General features: G+C 44.0%; 1 protein-coding gene across 1 annotated transcript in view; it reads left to right on the top strand.

The window, feature by feature from the left end:
- skor2 (SKI family transcriptional corepressor 2) overlaps window positions 1-24,967 on the top strand; it is a 48,833-nt gene that overhangs the window by 17,664 nt on the left and 6,202 nt on the right. The window contains exon 8 of the mRNA XM_063042033.1: window positions 17,678-17,770. Within this exon, the coding sequence (XP_062898103.1) occupies window positions 17,678-17,740 (63 nt within the window). The 3' untranslated portion in view covers window positions 17,741-17,770. The remainder of the gene's footprint in view (window positions 1-17,677; window positions 17,771-24,967) is intronic.

Genomic DNA, 24,967 nt, shown 5'->3' with positions numbered 1-24,967 from the left:
ATACTGCAGGCTATTATCTAAATGGGGAGAAGGTTCAAACATCAGAGATGCAGAGGGACTTAGGAGTCCTCGTGCAAGATTCCCAGGTTAATTTACAGCTTGAGTCTGTGGTAAAGAAGGCAAACGTAAGCTGGTATTTATTTCAAGGGGAATAGAGTATAAAAGCAAGGAGATAATGCTGAGCCTTTATAAGACACTAGTCAAGCCACACTTGGAGTATTGTCAACAGTTTTGGGCCCCATATCTCAGAAAGGATGTGTTGTCATTGGAGAGAGTCCAGAGGAGGTTCACAAGGATGATTCTGGGAATGAAGGGGTTAACATATGAGGAGAGTTTGGCAGCCCATCGAGTCTGCTCCGCCATTCCATCATGGCTGATCCCGGATCTCACTCAATCTCATACACCTGCCTTCTCGCCATATCCTTTGATGCCCTGACCGATCAAGAAACTATAACCTTCCTCCTTAAATATACCCACGGACTTGGCCTCCACCTAAGTCTGTGGCAGAGCATTCCACACATTTACTACTCTGGCTAAAACAGTTCATCTTTACCTCCGTACTAAAGAGTTGCCGCTCAATTTTGAGGCAACACCTTCTAGTTCTGGACACCCCCACCAAAGGAAACATCCTCTCCACGTCCACCCTATCTGGTCCTTTCAACGTTCGATAGGTTTCAATGAGATCCCCATGCATTCTTCTAAATTCCAGTGAGTACAGGCCCAAAGCTGCCAAACGCTCCTCATATGTTAACCCCTTCATTCCCAGAATCATCCTCATGAACCTCCTCTGGAGTTTCTCCAATCCTTTCTGAGATATGTGGTCGAGAACTGTTGACAATACTCCAAGTGCAGCCTGACTAGTGTCTTAGAAAGCCTCAGCATTATCTCCTTGCTTTTATATTCTATTCCCCTTGAAATAAATACAACACTGCATTTGCCTTCCTTACCACAGCCTCAACCTGTAAATTGTGGTCTTCTGGTTAGGAAGTTGAAGATCCGTTTGCAGAGGGAGTTACAGAGGTGTCCACTACTTAGAGCACTACGGCAGAGAATGTGACGAGCCGGGCCATGTCCACTACTGCTTATCAGATTTTCCACTCTCGGGCATTGGTGTGTTCCTAACCGGCTGTGAGGCAGCCAGTGAGAAATTCTATAGATGCTGGAAATCCAAGCAAATCACACAGAATGCTGGAAGTACATTTAGAATAATCTCCAGTTAAGATAGTCTCCACTGTGTATCTATAGAAATTTGTCAAAGCCACAGATGCTGAAAGAACTGCGTAATGACTTATAGACTCGTAGAGCACAACAACATGAAAGCAGGCCCTTTGGGCCATCTAGACCAGTATTCTACCTCATCCTTTTGAGTATTTCCTTTTGTATTTTCCTGTAACTGAGCAAATAGATACATTTTTGGAGATATGAATCAGTTTTTTAGGTAAGATGCAAGTCCAGTTCTCACTAACCCAAAGAGTCTTGAGAGTCTGAATGGGAAGAAGAGGGAGAAACACACTGATGAGCCATTCAGTAAGAAGCATAGGAACAGAATCAGGCCATTCAGCCCATCGAGTCTTCTCCACCATTCCATCATAGCTGATATCTTTCTCCCTCAACCCCATTCTCCTGCCTTCTCCCCATAACCATCAACACCCTGACTAAACTCCACTTTAAATACACTCAACACAGACAAAATGCTGGAGGAACTCAGCAGGCCAGGTAGCATTTATGGAAAAGAGTACAGTCAATGTTTCGGGCTGAGAAGGGTCTCGGCCCGAAACGTTGACTTTACTCTTTTCCACAGATGCTGTCTTGCCTGCTGAGTTCTTCCAGCATTTTGTGTGTGTTGCTTGGATTTCCAGCATCTGCAGATTTTCTCTTGTTTGTTTTTAAATACACTGAATAATATGGCCTGCATAGTCGGCTATGGCAATGAATTCCACAGATTTACCACTCTGGCTAAAGAAATTCCTCCTCATCCCAAATCCAGATGGATGTCTGTCTATTCTGAGGATGTGCCTTCTGGTCCGCGGCTCCCTCGCCACGGAAAACATCCTCTCCACATCCTCTCTATCTGGGACTTTCGATATTTGACCGGTTTCAATGAGATTCTCCTTCATTCCAGCGAGTACAGGCCTAGAGCCATTCGACACTCCTCGTATGTTAACCACGTTCAGACTGAGGCGATAAACTGGGTTGTATGGTAACATGGTGGTTAGCTGCCTGCTAGGAGTTTGCACGTTCTCCCCATGTTGGATTCCTCTGGGCGTTCCGGCTTCCTAAGATCCCAAAGACATCGAGGTTAGTAGGCCACTGGGTGTGGTTGGGCAGCACGTGCTTGTTGAGCTGGAAGGCCTTGATACCGTGCTGTGTGTCTAACTAAAAACGCAGGTCATGGCCACCTGATTAAACCTGCTGTGATATGATGAACATAACTGAGATGAGACAAGTATGGGAACAAGACGGGGGAGTGGGGATGACTGGAAGAATTGGATCAGCCCATGATTGAATGGCAGAGCAGACTCGATGGGCTGAATGGCTTACTTCTGCTGCTATATCTTATGGTTTTATGGCCTTATGGTCTATTTCATCCTATACATTATATACATTCGGTGGCCACTTTGTTAGTTACCCACTGTACATAATAAAATGGGTGCTGAGTGTATGTTCATGGTCTTCTGCTGCTGTAGCCCATCCTCTTCAAGCTTCGACATGTTGTGCATTCAGAGATGTTCTTCTGCACACCACTGTCGTAACACGTAGTTACTTGAGTTACTGTCGCCTTCCCGTCAGCTTGAACCAGTCTGACCATTCTTCTCTCATTAACAAGGCATTTTTGCCCACAGAACTGCCACTCACAGGATGCTTTTTGATTCTTGCACTGTTCTCTGTAAACACTAGAGACTTTTGTGTGTGAAAATCCCAGGAGGTCAGCAGTGTCTGAGATACTCAAACCACCCCGTCTGCCATCAACAGTCATTCCACAGTCAAAGTCACTTTGATCACATTTCTTCCCCATTCTAATGTTTGGTCTGAACAACAACTGAACCTCCTGACCATGTCTGCATGCTTTTATGCACTGAGTTGCTGCCACATGATTGGCTGATTAGATATGCAGGTGTACAGGAGATGCAGTAGATGTTGTATATTTGGATTTTCAGAAGGCCTTTGACAAGGTGCCACACATGAGGCTACTTAACAAGATAAGAGCCCATGGAATTACGGGAAAGTTACATACGTGGATAGAGTGTTGGCTGATTGGCAGAAAACAGAGTGGGAGTAAAGGGATCCTATTCTGGGTGGCTGCCGGTTACCAGTGGTGTTCCACAGGGGTCCGTGTTGGGGCTGTTTCTTTTTACATTGTCCAGCAACGATTTGGATTATGGAATAGATGGCTTTGTGGCTAAGTTTGCTGATGATACGAAGATAGGTGGAAGGGCCGGTAGTGCTGAGGAAACGGAGAGTCTGCAGAGAGACTTGGATAGATTGGAAAAATGGGCAAAGAAGTGGCAAATGAAATACAATGTTGGAAAGTGTATGGTTATGCACTTTGGCAGAAGAAATAAACGGGCAGACTATTATCTAAATGGGGACAAAATTCAAAGTTCTGAGATGCAATGGGACTTGAGAGTCCTCATGCAGGATACCCTTAAGGTTAACCTCCAGGTTGAGTCGGTGGTGAAGAAGGCGAATGCAATGTTGGCATTCATTTCTAGAGGAATAGAGTATAGGAGCAGGGATGTGATGTTGAGGCTCTATAAGGCGCTGGTGAGACCTCACTTGGAGTACTGTGGGCAGTTTTGGTCTCCTTATTTAAGAAAGGATGTGCTGACGTTGGAGAGGGTTCAGAGAAGATTCACTAGAATGATTCCGGGAATGAGAGGGTTAACATATGAGGAATGTTTGTCCGCTCTTGGACTGTATTCCTTGGAGTTTAGAAGAATAAGAGGGGACCTCATAGAAACATTTTGAATGTTGAAAGGCATGGACAGAGTGGATGTGGCAAAGTTGTTTCCCATGATGGGGGAGTCTAATATGAGAGGGCATGACTTAAGGATTGAAGGGCGCCCATTCAGAACAGAAATGTGAAGAAATTTTTTTAGCCAGAGGGTGGTGAATCTATGGAATTTGTTGCCATGGGCAGCAGTGGAGGCCAAGTCATTGGGTGTATTTAAGGCAGAGATTGATAGGTATCTGAGTAGCCAGGGCATCAAAGGTTATGGTGAGAAGGCGGGGAGTGGGACTAAATGGGAGACTGGATCAGCTCATGATAAAATGGCAGAGCAGACTCGATGGGCTGAATGGCCGACTTCTGCTCCTTTGTCTTATGGTCTTATGGTTTAATAAGGTAGCCATTGAATGTATCAAAATGGTATAGCACACCTTCAGTTCTGTACTCTGCTCTCAGAACTATAGTCACCAGTGAAAATGTAGCAGTACATTTCTAGCTTTAAAAGATATTCATCACACCCTGAAGACCTTTACAGTCAGTATTGGAAGCAGGAGTTCTCTGCTACTTTGTGAACTTGTTAAACACTGTGTTATCCTGAGAATCTCACCTTTCTGTTTGTCTCTCATTATGGAAGTGCAATAGCAATATCTTCACGTCAGACATTTCTTATAATATTTAAGTAATTTTCCATATATAAAAGATTCTGACCTGTTAGATATTATTTTAAAAATGAATCCTTTAGTGAAAGGTTTTATTGGGAAAATTTATAATTTACTATTACAACAGTACAATTATCTTTTACTTAAGATTAAGCAAGATTGGGAAAGAGAGCTTAACATGACGTTGATAACGGAGGATTGGTTGCGAATTTTGAAGTTGGTTAACTCCTCTTCGATTTGGGCCAGTCACTCTCTAATTCAATTTAAAATTGTACATTGTTACTATTTGACAGAGGAGAGACTGTCTAAAATATTTCCTAATGTTGATAGTCAGTGTGATAGATGTAAAACTACATTGACACATATGTTTTGGTCGTGTTCTGTATTGAAACAATTTTGGAATTCTATTTTCTCTACAATTTCTAAAGCTTTAAAAATTAATTTACAACCTAGTAAATTGACGGTTTTGTTTGGTAAAATCCCTCAATATATTCATGGTATTTCTCTATCAGACCAATATGTAATTGCATTTGTTACGTTATTGGTCAGAAGAGCTATTTTATTGAAATGGAAAGATGTCTCTGCTCCCACTTTGATACAATGGTTCTCTCAGGTGATGTTATGTCTTAGTTTGGAGGAAATCAGAAGTCAAACTTTTGATCCTCAATTTGATTTGAGAAAAGGTGGGGTTCATGTGCCCGCTACTATCATTTGATTGGAGTTAATTAAGGTGGTCCCCTTCTGATTCTTGTTTAAATGGATTTGAGTTGGCGGATTGATGTTTTTCTTTTATGGAAGCTTGTATGGCGTATAGCCCCGGGGTTGTGCTCCCAATGGGTTTTTTTTCGGGTTTTTTTGTTAGTAGGGGTTTTTTTTGTTTTAGTTAATAGGGGTTCTTTTTTCCCTCTTTCTTTTCCAAAAAAATAGTTTTAACAGTTTGTTTTTTCTTATTATTATTGATATATTTTTTAGCTTTGTTAATCGGTTATTTGATAATTTAATTCTTATTGTACATATTGACATGTTGACCTGATTAATGTTTTTTGTTGATTTTCAATAATAATTAATAAAAAAGATTTAAAAATGAAAATGAAGTGCAATAGCTTATAGGTAGTACTTCTATCAACATCTACCCAGATAACAGTTACCGTGTAAAGGTGGGTGATTCGCCAAATAGTGAATCTGAATCAGGTTTAACAGCACTGGCTTAGGTTGTGAAAGTTGTTGTTTTGCGGCAGCAGTGTAATGCAATACATAACAATAAAAACTGTAATAAATGTGTCTAAAAATAAATTAAGTAAGTGGCGCAAAAAGAGGGAAAAATAGTGATGTGGTGTTCTTGGGTTCATTGTCCATTCAGAAATCGGATGACAGAGGGGAAGAGGCTGTTCCTGAATCACTGACTGTGTGCCTTCAGGCTCCTGTACCTCCTCCCTGATGGTAGCAATGAAAAGAGGGCATGTCCCGGGTGATGGGGTCGTTAATGATGGATGCTGCCTTTTTGAGGCATTGCCTTTTGAAGATGTCCCTGTTGCTGGGGAGGCTGGTTTCCTTGTGGCTGGGGAGGATAATGTTGAGGACATTAAAATGCAGCCTTTCTTGTAACTTCTGGCATAATAAACCTTTTCTCACATGAATGACAATAACGTTCAGCAGCACAGTTCCCACATCAGAATATTTAGCCATTTGAGTACAAGCTCTGGCCCCGAAAACACATGTTTGGTTTCCATAAAACAGAGGAGCAGAATTAGGCCATTCAGCCCATCGAGTCTGCTCCACCATTCTATCACGGCTGATCCCGGATCCCATCAACCCCACACACTTGCCTTCTCGCCATATCCTTTGATGCCCAGACTGATCAGGAAACTATCAACTTCCTCTTAAATATACCCATGGACTTGGTATCCACCTCAGTCTGTGGCAGAGTGTTCCTCAGGTTTACTACTGTGGCTGAAACAAATTCCTCCTTACCTATGTTCTAAAAGGTTGCCCATCAGTTTTGAGGCTGTGCCCTCTAGTTCTGGATACCCCTGACGTAGGAAACATCCTCTCCACATCCATCCTTTCTAGTCCTTTCAACATTTGGTAGGTTTCGATGAGATCCCCCTGCATTCTTCTAAACTCCAGTGAGTACAGGCCCAAAGCTGCCAAACACTCCTCATATGTTAACCCCTTCATTCCTGGAATCATCCCATGAACCTCCTCTGGACTCTGGCCAAGGAGAACACATCCTTTCTGAGATATGGGGCACAGAACTTTTGACGATACTCTAAGTGTCTTATAAAACCTCAGCATTATCTCCTTGTTTTTATATTCTATTGCACTTGAAATAAATGCCAACATTGCATTTGCCTTTTTTACCACAGACTCAACCTGTAAATTAATTTTCTGGGAGTCTTGCCTGAAACCTAGAATTTACTTTCTTTTGCCTTCCTCCCTTCTTATAGGGTGGAGTGACATTTGCAACTTTCCTGTCCTTTGGGACCATGATAGAATCAAGTGATTCTTGAATGATCATGACCAATGCATCTGTTATCTTTCGTAACCTCTCTCAGGACTCTAGGATATAGTTCATCTGGTCCACAAGAGATTCTGCAGATGCTGGAAATCCAGAGCAACACACACAAAATGCTGGAGGAACTCAGCAGGTCAGGCAGCATCTATGGAAATGAATAAACAGTCGAAGCCACCACCTTCTTATTCTGGCCTCTTCTCCCTTCCTTTCCAGTCCAGATGAAGGAGCTCAGCCCAAATGTCGCCTCTTTATTGGCCTCTGTAGGTGCTGCTTAATTTTCTGGATTCCTCCAGCATTTTGTGTGTGTTACTCTGGTTTCTGATAGATGTTTCAATGTTGTCAGATTTTAAATTTGCCATTAACCAGGAAAATTGATCAGCATTTAAAACTTTGTGTGCAGTTTTGGTCCCCTAATCTGAGGAAAGACATCCTTGCCATAGAGGGAGTACAAAGAAGGTTCACCAGATTGATTCCTGGGATGGCAGGTCTTTCATATGAAGAAAGACTGGATGAACTGGGCTTGTACTCGTTGGAATTTAGAAGATTGAGGGGGGATCTGATTGAAACGTATAAGATCCTAAAGGGATTGGACAGGCTAGATGCGGGAAGATTGTTCCCGATGTTGGGGAGGTCTAGAACGAGGGGTCACAGTTTGAGGATAGAGGGGAAGCCTTTTAGGACCGAGGTTAGGAAAAACTTCTTCACACAGAGAGTGGTGAATCTGTGGAATTCTCTGCCACAGCAAACTGTTGAGGCCAGTTCATTAGCTATGTTTAAAAGGAAGTTAGATATGGCCCTTGTGGCTACAGGGGTCACGGGGTATGGAGGGAAGGCTGGGTTCTGAGTTGGATGATCAGCCATGATCATAATAAATGGCGGTGCAGGCTCGATGGGCCGAATGGCCTACTCCTGCACCTATTTTCTATGTTTCTATGTTTCTATAATAGAATGTAGAACATTACAGTACAGGCCCTTCGGCCCATGATATAATGCCAACCCTTTAAACTATTCTAAGATCAACCTACCCCTTCTCTCCTACATAGCCCTCCATTTTTCTGGTATCTGTTTGCCCATCTAAGAGTTTCTTAAATGTTCATAGTGTATCTAAGTATAATATCTTTATTCATAAGATTGGCTACAGCTATGATTCTTTTGGTTTATATTTTCTAGTTTTTTGTACAGTTGGAATTCTAAAGATGTAAAAGTAAACTTTGTCTAAGCACATTAGTGTGTAGCATCGGGATGAAAACATTAAGAAATTGTGTGTAACGTTACTGAGGCACTGGCCAAACCACGCTTGGACTATTGTGAGCAGTTTTGGGCCTTTATCTGAAGAAAGGATGTCGCTGGTATTGGGGAGGGTCCAGTGGAGGTTTATGAGATTAATTCCAGGAATGTAAAGGTTAACATAGGAGGAGCATGTGATGGCTCTGGACCTGTACTCACTGGAGTTTAGAAGAATGAGGGGCGACCTCATTGAAATCTATTGAATGTTGAAAGGCCTCGATAGAATGGATGTGGAGAGGATGTTCCCTGTAGTGGGAGAGTCTAAGACCAGAGAGCACAGCCTCAGACAACACAGATGAGGAGGGGAGTGAATCTTTGGAATTCATTGCCACAGGCAGCTGTGGAGGTCAATTCATTGGGTATATTTAAGGCAGAGGTTGATAGATTCTTGATTAGTCAGGGCATGAAGGGATATGGGTAGAAGATGGCAGATTGGGGTGAGAGGGAAATGGATCAGCCATGATGAAATGGTAGAGCAAAGTCGATGGGCTGAATGGCCTAATTCTGCTCCTATTCCTTCTGGTGTTATGGCTTTTCAAATGTGTTATGTTAGTGAGTTCATTTGTGTTCCTTTTAGCTTGTTGTACACATCAGTGTTGATTGTCAGGACAGTGGAATTAAAACCATTTCCTTCTAATTTGTTGTGTAATGCTGTTACAACTTGTTGTGACACTATTGCAGCTCAGGGCATTGGTGTTCAGAGTTCAATCCCAAAGTCCTCTGTAATGAGTCTGTACATCCTCCCCGTGGAATACGAGGGTTTTCTCCGGGTGCTCCAGTTCCCTCCCACAGTCCAAAGACGTACCAGTTAGCAGGTTAATTGGTCATTGTGCATTGTGCTAAGATTGGGCGAGGTTTAAATCCGGAGATTGGTGGATCGTGTGGCTCATTGGACCAGAAAGGCCTGTTCCCTGCTGTCTCTCCAAAGAAATAAATAAACCAGTGTGGAAAACCTCACTCACTCAACACTGAGCTCATCCCACAAACTACAGACTCACTTTCTCAACCTCACTAACTCAACACTGATCTCATTCCACAAACTACAGACTCACTTCCAAGGACTTGACAACTCAAGTTCTCAGTGTTGTTTATTATTTGCACAGTTTTCCTTATTTTCCACATATGTTTGTCAGTCTTTAAATTCAGATTCAAGTTTATTGTCATTTGACTGTACACATATCCAACCAAACGAAACAATGTTCCTCTGGACCACAGTGCACCCACAAAACATGTATCACACACAGACTTAAACCAAAATATTACCATAAGTAAATTAATAAAATATAATTCAAAATGTATGTAGCACACAGCACAAGTAAAGAGTGAACAGCTCTCTGTAGTGACAAAGTATACATTAGTCTCACAGCCTGAGGGAAGAAGCTGTTACCCAGTCTGACAGTCCCAATCCTGATGCTCCTGTACCTCCTTCCTGATGGTAGTGGGTCAGAGAGATTGTGGGGTGGGTGGTAGGGATCCTCAACAATGCTTCAGGCTTTGTCTATTTATGCAGTTTTTCATAAGCTCTATTCCTTGTGTTCCTCTTTTTTCTGTAAAGGCCTGCAAGAAAATGAATCTCATATGTAGCTGGATAATAAATTTACTTTGAACTTTGAGAAGCGTCCCAATTTTCACACAGCCAGACTGGGAGTCCAGTTAATTCTTACTGGGTTCAGATGTGGAAGTTCATTAGGACACAAGAGATCTCACAGCCCTTTCAACGTTTCCCGTGAAGTGCCAATCTCTTTATTATTGGTACACCCGAGTTTCACCGTACAGCCTTGGAAGTAGCTTGGGTCCCGGCCTAAACACCACTGCGGTAATGATGGTTACTTCACTGGAGATGTGAGGGATAGGTTTTCACACAGAGAGTGGTGGCTGCCTGGGGTGCTGGTAGTGGCAGATACATTAGAGACTTTAATGAGATGTTTAGATAGGCAGATGAATATGAGGGAAAAGCACGGTTATGGATATTGTGTGGCCAGAAAAGATTAGTTTAGTTAGCCATTTGATTACAAATTTGAATGGTTTAGCACGACATTGTGAGCCGAAGGGCGTAGTCCTGTGCTGTACTTCGATGTTCTATGTTCACAGATTTTATTAAAGAGTAATTAACGTGAATTGAATGTTTGCAGCCATGGATAAAACATGTACGGAAACCCCACCTTTTTAAAAAATCTGGCCACCTGCCCATCTGCCAGATTTTGTTTCCTGGAGGGAGGTGCACAGGATATCGTTGTATTAGTTGTTTGTATCCGTTCGCCCATCTGACTCTTCATCCAGAGCGACAAACACCAGATGCTGGAGGAACTCAGCAGGTCAGGCAGCATCGGTGGAGAGAAAGAAAGCGTCAATGTTTCGGGCTGACGCCCTTCATCAGGACTGGACAGGAAGAGGGAAGATGTCAAAATAAGCAGGTAGGGGAAGGGGGAAGAGGACAAGCTGGCAGGTGATAGGTGAAGCCAGCTGGGTGGGGGAAAGGTTTGAGGTAAGAATCTGGGGGGTGATAGGTGGGAAAGGTAAAGGGCTGGAGAGGAAAGAATCTGATCGGAGAGGAGAGTGAGCCATGGGAGAAAGGGAAGGAGGAGGGGACACCAGGGGGAGGTGACAGACAGGTGAGGAAAGAGAAGAGGTTAGAGGCCAGAGTGGGGAAATGTTTATGACCCCTGACCCCACCTGCTTAACTCTAATTACTCCCCCGCGCAGGAACAATCTGACCACCTTATACTGCAGTGGATGCTCTGATTGTGTTCTTCCACGTGAAAACGTGGATATTTTATGTGTAATTCATAATTTTTCTATGAACATTGTGTACTTGACATTATTAATGTATTTTTTTATGTGTACAATTTGTCCTCTGTACATTGGTTGTCTGTTAGCCTTTGTATAAGCGTAGTTTTTCATAAATTCTATTGTATTTCAGAATCAGAATCGGGTTTAGTATCACTGGCATTCTGCGTGTCATGAAATTTGTTTTGTGGCAGCAGTACATTGCAATACAGTAAAAACTGTGGAATGCAATGAGGTATAGATATATATGGTTGTATACGGTGACATATACGTACTTTGACAATAAATATACTTTGAGATGTGCCAGTGACACTGCGGCAAGGAGGGTTTTCATTACACTTGCGCACACGTGTATTTGTGCATCTGATAATAAACTTGACTTTGACTTTGGCAGTGAGGTACTTACCAGCTGCTGGGAGGTGATGGATGGGAAAGATTCAGATCAGTTTCATCTGTTTTTCACCTCAAAATCACATACCCTACAGACTCGGTGACCGCCCACATTACAGCAGTGACAATTCTTCAGAATGACTCCATCACCGGGGAACCAAATTAGGCACCACCATCATAACTTGTTTACATAGATCACTACAGCACAGCCCAAAGTTGTAACAATCCTTCCACCTACGCTAAGATCAATCTAACCCTTCCCTCCCACATAGCCCTCCATTTTTCTATCACCCACGTGCCTACCTCAAAGTTCCAAGTTCAAAGTAAATTTAGTATCAAAGTACATATATGTTACCACGTGCCCCAAGATTCATTTTCTTGCGGGCGTTCACAGTAAATCCAAGAACCAGAATAAAGTCAATGAAAGACTGCACCCAACTGGACAGATAAACAACCAGTGTGCAAAAGACAACAATCTGTGCAAATACAAACAAAATAAAAAAAGAAACAATAATAACAAATAAAAAAGAAATTATTAAGGATTGCTTCAAGTATTTCCCAAATACAGGTGTTAAACTAACTGGCCTATAGTTACCTGTCTTTTACCTACATCCCTTTTTGAACAGTGGCGTGACATTCACCGTCTTCCAATCTGCTGGGACCTGTCCAGAATCCAGAGAATTTTGGTAAATTGTCACCAAAGCCTCTCCTATAACTTCTGCCGTTTCTCTCAGTACCCTGGGATACATTCCATCAGGACCAGGGGACTTATCTATCTTCAGGCCCATAAGTTTGCTCAGCACTATCTCTTTAGTGATAGCTATTGTATCGAGGTCCTCACCTCCCACCGCATCCATAATATCTCTCTTCGTCATCTTAGATGTGTGCTCCACCGTGAAGACTGACACAAAATAGTCATTCAAAGCCTCAGTTATTTCCTCATTACTCAATATCAATCCCCCCCTCATCCTCCAAGAGACCTACATTCACTTTATCCACCCTTTTCCACTTCCATTTTTTATATTTTGTGCTAGCTTATTTTCATAATCTAGCTTCCCTTTCTTTATTGCATGCTTAGTGGTACTTGGTTGCTTTTTAAAGTTTCCCCAATCTTCATTTCCCCACTGCTGTTGGTGATTTTTTATGCATGAGCTTTTAGTTCTTTTATTTCCTTAGTTATCCAAGGCTGTCTCTCCCCACCCTTACTGTCCTTGCTTTTAAATGGAATATACTTTTGTTGAAAAATCTCTTTGAAAGCCTTCCACTGTTCCTCAACTGTCCCACCATATAGCCTGTGTTCCTAGTCTACACTAGCCAAATCCTCCCTCATCCAATTGTAGTCTCCATTGTTTAGGCATAATACACTTGTTTTAGATTGAACTATTGCACCCTCCATTTGTAAGAGAAATTCAATCATATTTTGATCACTCTTTCCAAGAGGATCCCTAACTACAAGATCACTAATTTTACCTGCCTCATTTCACAGGACCAGATCTAAGATTGTAGGTTCAGTAACATGCTGTTCAGGAAAGCCATCATGGATGCCTTCTATGAAGTCCTCCTCAAGACTGCCTCGACCAACTTGATTCACCCAATCTACGTGCAAGTTAAAGTCCCCCATGATAACTGCTGTTCCACTCTTACATGCCTCAGCTATTTCTCTGTCTATTGCTTGTGTCCCTGTAATGTTATTATTCAGTGGCCGATAGACAACTCCCACCAGTGATTTTTTTTCCCTTTACTATTCCTAATCTCTACCCAGATGGATTCAGAATTCTGCTCCTTGGATCTTACATCGTCTCTCACTATCACCCTGATCTCATCTTTAATTAAGAGCGCTACCCCACCTCCCTTACCTTCCTGCCTATCCTTCAGTATTACCTGATATCCTTGGATATTTAATTTCCAATCATCTCTACCCTGCAACCATGTTTCTGTAATGACCACTAAATCATACCTCTTTACAGTGATTTGTGCCACAAGTTCACTGACCTTGTTTCGAATACTACGGGCAAATAAAGTGCCCTTACACACATTGTGCTTTTAAAATCTTGTAATCTTTTATTCTTTTGCACGTGACTTTTCTTCGCACCACTCTTACTTTTCTCTTTTTTATCTTTTGTTGTTTCTTTATCTTTATCCACACTTCTCCAATCTGTTGAACCCAGCCCCCTACTATTTAGTTTAAAGTCCTATCCACAGCCCTAGTTATGCAGTTCACTCAGATCCAGGTCCCATCACGGTTCAGGTGGAGCCCGTCCCAATGGTACAGCTCCCTCCTTCCCCAATACTGGTGCCAGTTTCCCATGAATCCAGAGATTACTGCCTTTTTGTTTCTGCTTTCTAATTTAGTCCCCAGCTGCTCAAATTCCCTCAGCAGAACCTCTTTCCTTGTTCTACCTATGTTGTTGGTACCCACATGGACCACGACAACTGGATCTTACCCCTCCCACTGAAAATTTCTCTGCAGGTCAGATAAGATGTCCTGAACCCAGGCACCAGGCAGGCAACACAGCCTTCACGACGCTCTATTCTCACGACAGAGAACTCTGTCTATTCCCCTGACTATACTATCCCCAATTACCACTACATTTCCCTTCTTCCTCCCTTTTGAATGGCTCCCTGAACTACAGTGCCCCAGTTAGGCTCGCTGAGGCTCCTCCAGCACTGTCTCTTGGATCCCACTACCCATTTCACTCGCAGTCACACCTTTTAATATTTACTAATTTTTACTATTTTTAAATCAGGAGATTTTATCAGATTATTATTAATGATTCAACAATCTCTTCAGCCACCTCTTTCAGATCTCTTTTGTGTGCACCATCTGGTCCAGGTGACTTATCCACCTTCAGACCTTTCAGCTTCCCAAGAACTTCTCTCTAGTTATGGTAACTTCGCACACTTCATGACCCCTGACACCTGGAACTTCCACATGCTGCTAGTTAATTCCACAGTGATGTCCCCCATTACTCATCCGGAGGAAACGGATGAGGTCCTCCATGACTGCTTTGAATCGGTGGACTGGTTAGTATTCAAGGACTCAGCAGCTAACCTCGCTGAGTATGCCTCAGCTGTCACGGACTTTATCTGGAAATGCACGGAGGACTGTGTGTCTCACAAGACGATCCGGGTATTCCCTAACCGGAAACCTTGGATGAATTATGAGGTCAAGTCCCTTTTAAAGGCTAGAGCTGTGGCTTTTAGGTCCGGGGATACCAGTCGCTACACGGAATCCTGGCATGAACTCCGAAAAATCATTAAGGGCGCCAAGAGGCAATAACGAGCCAAGTTGGAAGCCCAGGCTAACCAGAGGGATGCCAGTAGACTATGGCAGGGTCTAAATGAGGTCACAGGGCGCAAAGGAAAGGCTGGGAATATCAATAACTGTGGCGCTTCTCTTCCTGATGAACTTAACGTATTCTACGCAAGATTGGAACAGAAGAGGAGCGTCCCGCTCCCTCTAGGATGAACCGGACCTGGTGGCATCGAGATTCATCATCACCGAGGAGGACGTTAGAAGGGTCTTCCTGAAGATAAATCCAAGGAAGGCGACAGGCCCAGATGGCGTCCCGGGACGGGTTCTCCGGGCCTGTGCAAGCGAGCTAGCTGGAGTGTTTGCTGACATCTTCAACTGCTCCTTGCTTCAGTGTAAGATTCCCTCGTGTTTTAAGAAGGCAACGATAATCCCAGTGCCGAAGAAGAGCAAGGTGGCATGCCTGAATGACTATCGACCTGTGGTTCTGACATCAATTGCTATGAAGTGCTTTGAGAGATTGGTTATGGCACACATCAGCCACAGCCTACCGGTCAACCTCGATGCTTTGCAATTCGCCTACCGGAGCAACAGGTCAATGGCAGATGCCATCTCTCTGGCCCTACATTCCTCCTTAGAACACCTGGAGAATAAAGACGCATACGTAAGGCTCCTTTTCATTGACTACAGCTCTGCCTTTAATACCATCATTCCAAATAAACTGATTCCTAAGCTCCGGAACCTGGGCCTTAGCACTCAGATCTGCAGCTGGATCTTCAACTTCCTCACAGAGAGGACCCAGGCTGTAAAAATAGGGGATAAGCTCTGCTCTACAATCACTCTGAGCACTGGTGCCCCACAAGGCTGTGTACTCAGCCCCCTACTGTACTCACTGTACACTCATGATTGTATAGCCAAGTTTCCATCAAACTCAATATATAAGTTTGCTGATGACACAACAATTGTAGGCTGTATCTCGGGTAATGATGAGTTTGAGTACAGAGAGGAAATTAAGAACCTGGTGGCATGGTGTGAAGACAATAACCTATCCCTCAACGTCAGCAAGATGAAGGAATTGGTTGTGGACTTCAGAAGGAGTAGCAGACTGCACGACCCAATTTACATCGGTGGTGCACAAGTGGAACAGGTCAAAAGCTCTAAGTTCCTTGGGGTCAATATCACAAATGACCTGACTTGGTCCAGCCAAGCAGAGTTCACTGCCAAGAAGGCCCACCAGTGCCTTTACTTCCTGAGAAAACTAAAAAATTTTGGCAACACACATCAAAGTTGCTGGTGAACGCAGCAGGCCAGGCAGCATCTCTAGGAAGAGGTGCAGTCGACGTTTCAGGCCGAGACCCCTGTCTCCTAAAACCCTCACTAATTTTTATAGATGCATCGTAGAAAGCATTCTTCTAGGGTGCATCACAACCTGGTATGGAAGTTGTCCTGTCCCAGACCGGAAGAAGCTGCAGAAGATCGTGAACACGGCGCAGCACATCACACAAACCAATCTTCCGTCCATGGACTCACTTTACACCGCACGCTGTCGGAGCAGTGCTGCCAGGATAATTAAGGGCACGACCCACCCAGCCAACAGACTCTTTGTCCCTCTTCCCTCCGGGAGAAGCCTCAGGAGCTTGAAGACTCGTACGGCCAGATTTGGGAACAACTTCTTTCCAACTGTGATAAGACTGCTGAACGGATCCTGACCCGGATCTGGGCCGTACCCTCCAAATATCCGGACCTGCCTCTCGGTTTTTTTGCACTACCTTACTTTCCATTTTTCTATTTATGATTTGTAATTTAAATTTTTAATATTTACTAATTTTTACTATTTTTAATATTTAATATTTGTAATCCAGCGCAGAATCAAATATCGCTGTGATGATTGTACATTCTAGTATCAATTGTTTGGCGACAATAAAGTATAAAGTATACCTCTCTAGCATCATTTTCCAGCGGTCTAATATCCACTCTCACCTCTCACTTACACTTAATGTATCTGAAGAAACATTTGGTATCCTTTTTAATATTATTGGCTAGCTCCTGCTGAAGGGTCTTGGCCCAAAATGTCAACTGTACTCTTTTCCATAGATGCTGCCTGGCCTGCTGAGTTCCTCCAGCATTTTGTATGTTGCTTTGGATTTCCAGCTTCTGCAGATTTTCTCTTGTTTGTTTTTTCTGTATGTCGTATCTATCACCCGTTTAGCCACCCGAATGATCTCGTGTTCACCCGTTTCCAGCTCCAGCTCCTTAATGTGGTTTGTTAGGAGCTGCATTTGGATCCACTTCTCACAGTTGTAGTCATCAGGGACGCTAGAGGTCTCTCTGCGTGTTCATTGTCACAGGAGGAGCGTTGCACTATCCTGCCTGGAAATTTGAGCTTTTCTTTCCTTTGCTTTCTCCGAGTGAAGCCTCTCCTCACTGGTACCTCGAACAGCTAAAGCCTTAAGGTCACCACTCTATGTCCAATCGTGACGATGACCGCTGCTCCTTCCCCTACCTTCCTTTAATTTGCTCTTACTAATCAACCCTGGCCACTGGTCAAAGCTCTTTTACACTGCCACGAACTGCTCCTGCATTTTATCCTCTGGGAAGTGGGGCTGAGGAGGGAGGAAAAGGGATCAGCCATGATTAAATGGCGGAGCAGACTCGATGGGTCAATGGCCTAATTCTACTCCTATATCTTATGGTCTTATGGGGTTATTGACATCATTCCAGTAGGTAGGTGACATGAACTGCACACAACGCTCCAAATTAGCCCACAATTCGCTCTAAGTGTCACCAATTTCCTCATTTTATGTCTCACTCATTCCCTCTCTTTCCCCGTCTTCCAGATTCCCTACGCAGCAACACTGATGAGGAAGGAGAGGCTCGGCACGCAGATGAATAAAAGTTAAATGATCCAATGAACTGGAGAGAAGTTTCAGGTCAGTACAGAATGAGAGGATGAGATTTTACCGAGAATCGTTGCCACGGCAGTTATCTTTAACTGTCGGAGGGTTGGGGCATTGGCAGCACTCAAACTGAGGGATCCCAAAGTGAGGGATCCCTCGGCCACAATGAAGCCTATACTAACACACTAATACATTCAGACCCAATGATTCCTTCAATATGCACTTCCCTCATTTTTTATCATTTTAAAGAGAATCTTTAAAGCAATTGGAATTACTTGTTACATACGCATCGAAACGAACAGCGAAACTTGTTGTTTTGTGTCAACAACCAATACAGTGCAAGGACAGCCTGCAAGCTCACCATTCTTCTGCAGTGGCATGTCCACAATTTCCAAACCCTAGTCCGTGTGCCTTTGGACTGTGGAAGGAAACCAGAGCACCTGGAGGAACTTCACACTGACACAGGGAGAATGTACAAACTCCTTACAGGCAGCACTGAGAATTGAACCCAAGTGGCTGGCACTGTAATGCGTTGGGCTAATCGCTACGGTAACATGCCACAGGAAACCCGCTTTCATTGTGAGCCAAGTCAGTTGTCACGGAGACGGAGATGTTGCCATTGACGTGCAGTGTGGTGGATGTATTTGGGTCACCAGTGGGAGAGGATGGGTCAGTATCACCATTGACCCAGTAGTGGTGACAAAACAAAAACTCAAGGGCCGGGCTTTAGATGTTTCAGAAAGGACAGGGAGGGAGGCAAAAGAGGTGAGGGCGTGGCACTGTTGATCAGAGATAGTGTCATGGCTGCAGAAAAGGTGGACGTCATGGAGGGGTTGTCTACAGAGTCTCTGTGGGTGGAGGTTGGGAACAGGAAGGGGTCAATAACTCTACTGGGTGTTTTTTATAGACCACCCAATAATAACAGGGATATCGAGGAGCAGTTAGGGAAACAGATCCTGGAAAGGTGTAATAATAACAGAGTTGTCGTGATGGGAGATTTTAATTTCCCAAAATATCAAGTGGCATCTCCCTAGGGCAAGGGGTTTAAATGGGGTAGAGTTTGTTCAGGAAGATTTCTTGACACAATATGTAGATAAGCCTACAAGAGGAGAGGCTGTACTTGATTTGGTATTTGGAAATGAACCTGGTCAGGTGTCATATCTCTCAGTGGTCAGGTGTCATATCTCTCAGTGGGAGAGCATTTTGGAGATAGTGATCATAATTCTATCTCCTTTACAATTGCACTGGAGAGAGATAGGAACAGACAAGTTAGAAAAGCATTTAATTGGAGCAAGGTGAATGATGAGGTTATCAGGCAGGAAACTGGAGGCTTAAATTGGAAACAGATGTTCTCAGGGAAAAGTACGGAAGAAATATGGCAAATATTCAGGGGATATTTGTGTGGAGTTCTGTATAGGTACGTTCCAATGAGACAGGGAAGTTATGGGAGGGTACAGGAACCGTGGTGTGCAAAGGCTGTAATAAATCTAGTCAAGAAGAAAAGAAAAGGTTACAAAAGGTTCAGAGAGCTAGGTAATGTTAGAGCTCTAGAAGATTATAAGGCTAAAAGGAAGGAGCTTAAGAAGGAAATTAGGAGAGCCAGAAGGGGCCATGAGAAGGCCTTGGCGAACAGGATTAAAGAAAACCCCAAGGCATTCTATAAGTATGTGAAGAGGAAGAGGATAAGACGTGAAAGAGTAGGACCTATCAAGTGTGACAGTGGGAATGTGTGTATGGAACCAGAGGAAATAGCAGAGGTACTTAATGAATACTTTACTTCAGTATTCACTATGGAAAAGGATCTTGGTGATTGTAGTAACACACATCAAAGTTGCTGGTGAACGAAAGTTGCTGGACTTCCTGACGAAGGGTCTCGGCCTGAAACGTCGACTGCGCCTCTTCCTATAGATGCTGCCTGGCCTGCTGCGTTCACCAGCAACTTTGATATGTGTTGCTTGAATTTCCAGCATCTGCAGAATTCCTGTTTTTTGGTGATTGTAGTGATGACTTGCAGCAGACTGAAAAGCTTGAGCATGTAGATATTAAGAAAGAGGATGTGCTGGAGCTTTTGGAAAGCATCAAGTTGGATAAGTCGCCAGGACCGGATGAGATATACCCCAGGCTACTGTGGGAGGCGAGGGAGGAGATTGCTGAGACTCTGACGATGATTTTTGCATCATCAACGGGGACGGGAGAGGTTCCGGAGGATAGAAGGGGTTGCGAATGTTGTTCCTTTATTCAAGAAAGAGAGTAGAAATAGCCCAGGAAATTATAGACCAGTGAGTCTTACCTCAGTGGTTGGTAAGTTGATGGAGAAGATCCTGAGAGGTAGGATTTATGAACATTTGGAGAGACACAATATGATTAGGAGTAGTCAGCATGGCTTTGTCAAGGGCAGGTTGTGCCTTACAAGCCTGATTGAATTTTTTGAGGATGTGACTAAACACATTGATGAAGGAAGAGCAGTAGATGTAGTGTATATGGATTTCAGCAAGGCACTTGATAAGGTACGCCATGCAAGGCTTATTGAGAAAGTAAAGAGGCATGGGATCCAAGGGGACATTGCTTTGTAGATCCAGAACTGGCTTGCCCACAGAAGGCAAAGAGTGGTTGTAGACGGGTCATATTCTGCATGGAGATCAGTCACCAGTGGTGTGCCTCAGGGATCTGTTCTGGGACCCTTACTCTTTGTGATTTTTATAAATAACCTGGATGAGGAAGTAGAGGGATGGGTTAGTAAGATTGCTGATGACACAAAGGTTGGGGGTGTTGTGAATAGTGTGGAGGCTGTCAGAGGTTACAGCTGGACATTGATAGGATGCAAAACTGGGCTGAGAAGTGGCAGATGGAGTTCAACCCAGGTAAGTGTGAGGGGGTTCATTTTGGTAGGTCAAATATGATGGCAGAATATAGCATTAATGTTAAGACTCTTGGCAGTGTGGAGAATCAGAGGGATCTTGGGGTCCGAGTCCATAGGACACTCAAAGCAGCTGTGCAGGTTAACTCTGTGGTTAAGAAGGCGTACGGTGTATTGGCCTTCATCAATTGTGGAATTAAATTTAGGAGCCAAGAGGTAAAGTTGCAGCTGTATCGGACCCTAGTCAGACCCCACTTGGAGCACTGTGCTCAGTTCTGGTCGCCTCACTACAGGAAGGATGTGGAAGCCATAGAAAGGGTGCAGAGGAGATTTACAAGGATGTTGCCTGGATTGGGGAGCATGCCTTATGAGAATAGGTTGAGTGAACTTGGCCTTTTCTCCTTGGAGCGACGGAGGATGAGAGGTGACCTGATAGAGGTGTATAAGATGATGAGAGGCATTGATCGTGTGGATAGTCAGAGGCCTTTTCCCATGGCTGAAATGGTTGCCACAAGAGGACACAGGTTTAAGGTGCTGGGGAGTAGGTACAGAGGAGATGTCAGGGGTAAGTTTTTTACTCAGAGAGTGGTGAGTGCGTGGAATGGGCTGCTGGCAATGGTGGTGGAGGTGGATACGACAAAGTCTTTTAAGAGACTTTTGGATAGATACATGGAGCTTAGAAAAATAGAGGGCTATAGGTAACCCTAGTAATTTCTAAGATAGGGACATGTTCGGCACAGCTTTGTGGGCCCAAGGGCCTGTATTGTGCTGTAGGTTTTTTATGTTTCTGTGTAACCGCACCCACAGTGATGCTCAAAGGCAGAATCAGAGTCAGCTTTATGATCACTGACATGAAATTTGTTGTTTTGCAGCAGCTGTTCCGTGCAAAGACATAAAAATAAGTTTGTTTAATTGTCATTCAACGCACATGATATATATAGAGAGAGCCCAAGTCCCTGAGTGTTATGGTGTGTCAATTAATTATGCATGGAATATTGGTCTGATGCAGCTGGTCTTCCACTAAGCAAACACTGGAGGGCAGTACCGAGCAAACACCGGAGAGCGGTACTGAGCAAACACTGGAGGGCAGTACCGAGCAAACACAGGAGGGCAGTACCGAGCAAACACAGGAAGGCAGTACCGAGCAAACACAGGAGAGCAGTACTGAGCAAACACAGGAGGGCAGTGCCGAGCAAACACTGGAGAGCAGTGCCGAGCAAACACAGGAGGGCAGTGCCGAGCAAACACTGGAGAGCAGTGCCGAGCAAACACTGGAGAGCAGTGCCGAGCAAACACAGGAGGGCAGTGCCGAGCAAACACTGGAGAGCAGTGCCGAGCAAACACAGGAGGGCAGTGCCGAGCAAACACAGGAAGGCAGTGCCAAGCAAACACAGGAAGGCAGTACCGAGCAAACACAGGAGGGCAGTGCCGAGCAAACACAGGAGGGCAGTACCGAGCAAACACAGGAAGGCAGTGCCGAGCAAACACTGGAGAGCAGTGCCGAGCAAACACAGGAAGGCAGTGCCGAGCAAACACAGGAAGGCAGTACCGAGCAAACACAGGAAGGCGGTACCGAGCAAACACAGGAAGGCGGTGCCGAGCAAACACAGGAAGGCGGTGCCGAACAAACACTGGAGAGCAGTGCCGAGCAAACACTGGAGAGCAGTGCCGAGCAAACACAGGAAGGCAGTGCCGAGCAAACACTGGAGAGCAGTGCCGAGCAAACCCTGGAGAGCAGTGCCGAGCAAACACAGGAAGGCAGTGCCGAGCAAACACAGGAAGGCAGTGCCGAGCAAACACTGGAGGGTAGCACCAACAGGAGGGGCCAACTCTCAAACCTGCACAGACGCCCAGCTCTCCTGGGCAGCTACAACAGGCAACACCACAACATGAGGGCCTGGTCCAAGCAAATTATAGTTTACAAAAATAAAGAAATAATGCAAAAGAAGTTGAATAGAGCGGTTCATCGATTGTGTGGACCATTCAGACATATGATGGTGGAGTGGAAGAAGCTGTTCCTGAAATACTGAGTCAGGGTATTCCCCAATGGTCATAATGAAAAGGCATGTCACAGATGGTGAGGGTCTGTAGTGATGGATGCAGATCCTTTCCTCGGTTTCACACCATGGCCCGTCACACATCACCTCATTTATTTAAATACTTGAAATTGTTTCCCAGCTGCCATTGTGTAACTTGAATACTCAACCATTGTGACTGTGCTCCAGTCCAACAGTGCCAGCAAACTCTGGTATTTCTTCAGTCCGTGCTGCATCATGCTCTGTTTGAATTCGCATCCTCACACCACCAAGGAGCTAATCTTTGGAACACTGTCCATATCCAGAATATGACAATTTGGCCCAAAGAGTCTGCTTTGAACGAGAACTCTCAAGTCTCTTTGTCTCTGATTTTTGAGTTTTTGCCCTGTTTAGAAAATGGTCTACACCTTTATTCCTTCTACGAAAGTGCATGGCCATACATTTCCCAACACTGCATTCCATCAGCCACTTCCTTGCCCATTCTTCCAATCTATCTAAGTCCTTCGGCGGATTCCCTGTTTCCTTGACACTGTCTGCCTCTCCAGCTATCTTTGTATCATCTGTGAAATTGGCCACAAAGCCATCAATTCTGTCATCCAAGTCATTGGCATATAACATAAAAAGAGTCAGTCCCAACACAGACTCCCATGGGACACTACTAGTCATCGGCAGCCAACCAGAAAAGGCCCCCTTTATCCCACTCTTTGCTCCTGCCAATTAACTACCGTTTCATCCATGCTGAATCTTTCCTGTAACCCCATGGGTTCTTATCTGGTTAGCAGCCTCATGTATGGCCTTCAGCATGTATTCCTTAAAAATGCATTAGGGTTAGGGTTAAACCTGACTCTGGTTCTGAAAGTGTTAAAGCCTGTGTTTTGGACTCTGATCACCCAGAAACTAAATTTGTCTCTGTTCCTCTTCCACCTGATTAAGCACCTGCTCAGTAACTTCAAGTTATGTAAAGGTTAGGTGCTTTAGTGACAGGTACGTTCATCGAAAGATTGAAACATAGAATGAAATGTGTCGTTTGTGTCAATGACCAACTATCCAAAGTTGTGCTGGGTCAGCCCGCAAGTGTTGCCAGCATAGCATGTACACAACTCACTAACCCTGACCCATATGTATTTGGGATGTGGAAATACATAAGACATAGGTATAGAATTAGACCATTCGGCCCATCAAGGCTGCTCCACCATTCCATTATGGCTGATTTATTAACCATATAACCATATAACAATTACGGCACGGAAACAGGCCATCTCGGCCCTTCTAGTCCGTGCCGAACTCTTACTCTCACCTAGTCCTACCAACCTGCACTCAGCCCATAACCCTCCATTCCTTTCCTGTCCATATATCTATCCAATTTAACTTTAAATGACAACATCGAACCTGCCTCAACCACTTCTGCTGGAAGCTCGTTCCACACAGCTACCACTCTCTGAGTAAAGAAGTTCCCTTCAATTTACCCCTAAACTTTTGCCCTTTAACTCTCAACTCATGTCCTCGTTTGAATCCCCCCCACTCTCAGTGGAAAAAGTCTAATCACGTCAACTCTATCTATCTCCCTCATAATTTTAAATACCTCTATCAAGTCTCCCCTCAACCTTCTACACTCCAAAGAATAAAGACCCAACTTGTTCAACCTTTCTCTGTAACTTAGGTGATGAAACGCAGATAACACTCTAGTATATCTTCTCTGTACTCTCTCTATTTTGTTGACATCTTTCCTATAATTTGGTGATCAGAACTGTACACAATACTCCAAATTTGGCCTTACCAATGCGTTGTACAAGTTCAACATTACAACCCAACTCCTATACTCAATGTTCTGATTTATAAAGGTCAGCATACCAAAAGCTTTCTTCACCACCCTATCCACATGGTATTCCACCTTCAAGGAACTGTGCACCATTATTGCTAGATCCCTCTATTCTACTGCATTCTTCAATGCCCTATCATTTACCATGTATGTCCTATTTTGATTAGTCCTACCAAAATGTAGCACCTCACATTTATCAGCATTAAACACCATCTGCCATCTTTCAGCCCACTCTTCTAACTGGCCTAAATCTCTCTGCAAGCTTTGAAAACCTACTTCGTGAAACACAACTCCACCTACCTTAGTATCATCTGCATACTTACTAATCCAATTTACCATCCCATCATCCAGATCGTTAATGTATATGACAAACAACATTGGACCCAGTACAGATCCCTGAGGCACACAACTAGTCACCGGCCTCCAATCTAACAAACAGTTATCCACCACTACTCTCTGGCATCTCCCATCCAGCCACTGCTGAATCTATTTTACTACTTCAATATTAATACCTAACG

Source organism: Mobula hypostoma, chromosome 3 (genome assembly GCF_963921235.1).
Source record: "Mobula hypostoma chromosome 3, sMobHyp1.1, whole genome shotgun sequence".
NCBI lineage: Eukaryota > Metazoa > Chordata > Chondrichthyes > Myliobatiformes > Myliobatidae > Mobula > Mobula hypostoma.
This window is presented reverse-complemented; position numbering and strand designations above follow the sequence as displayed.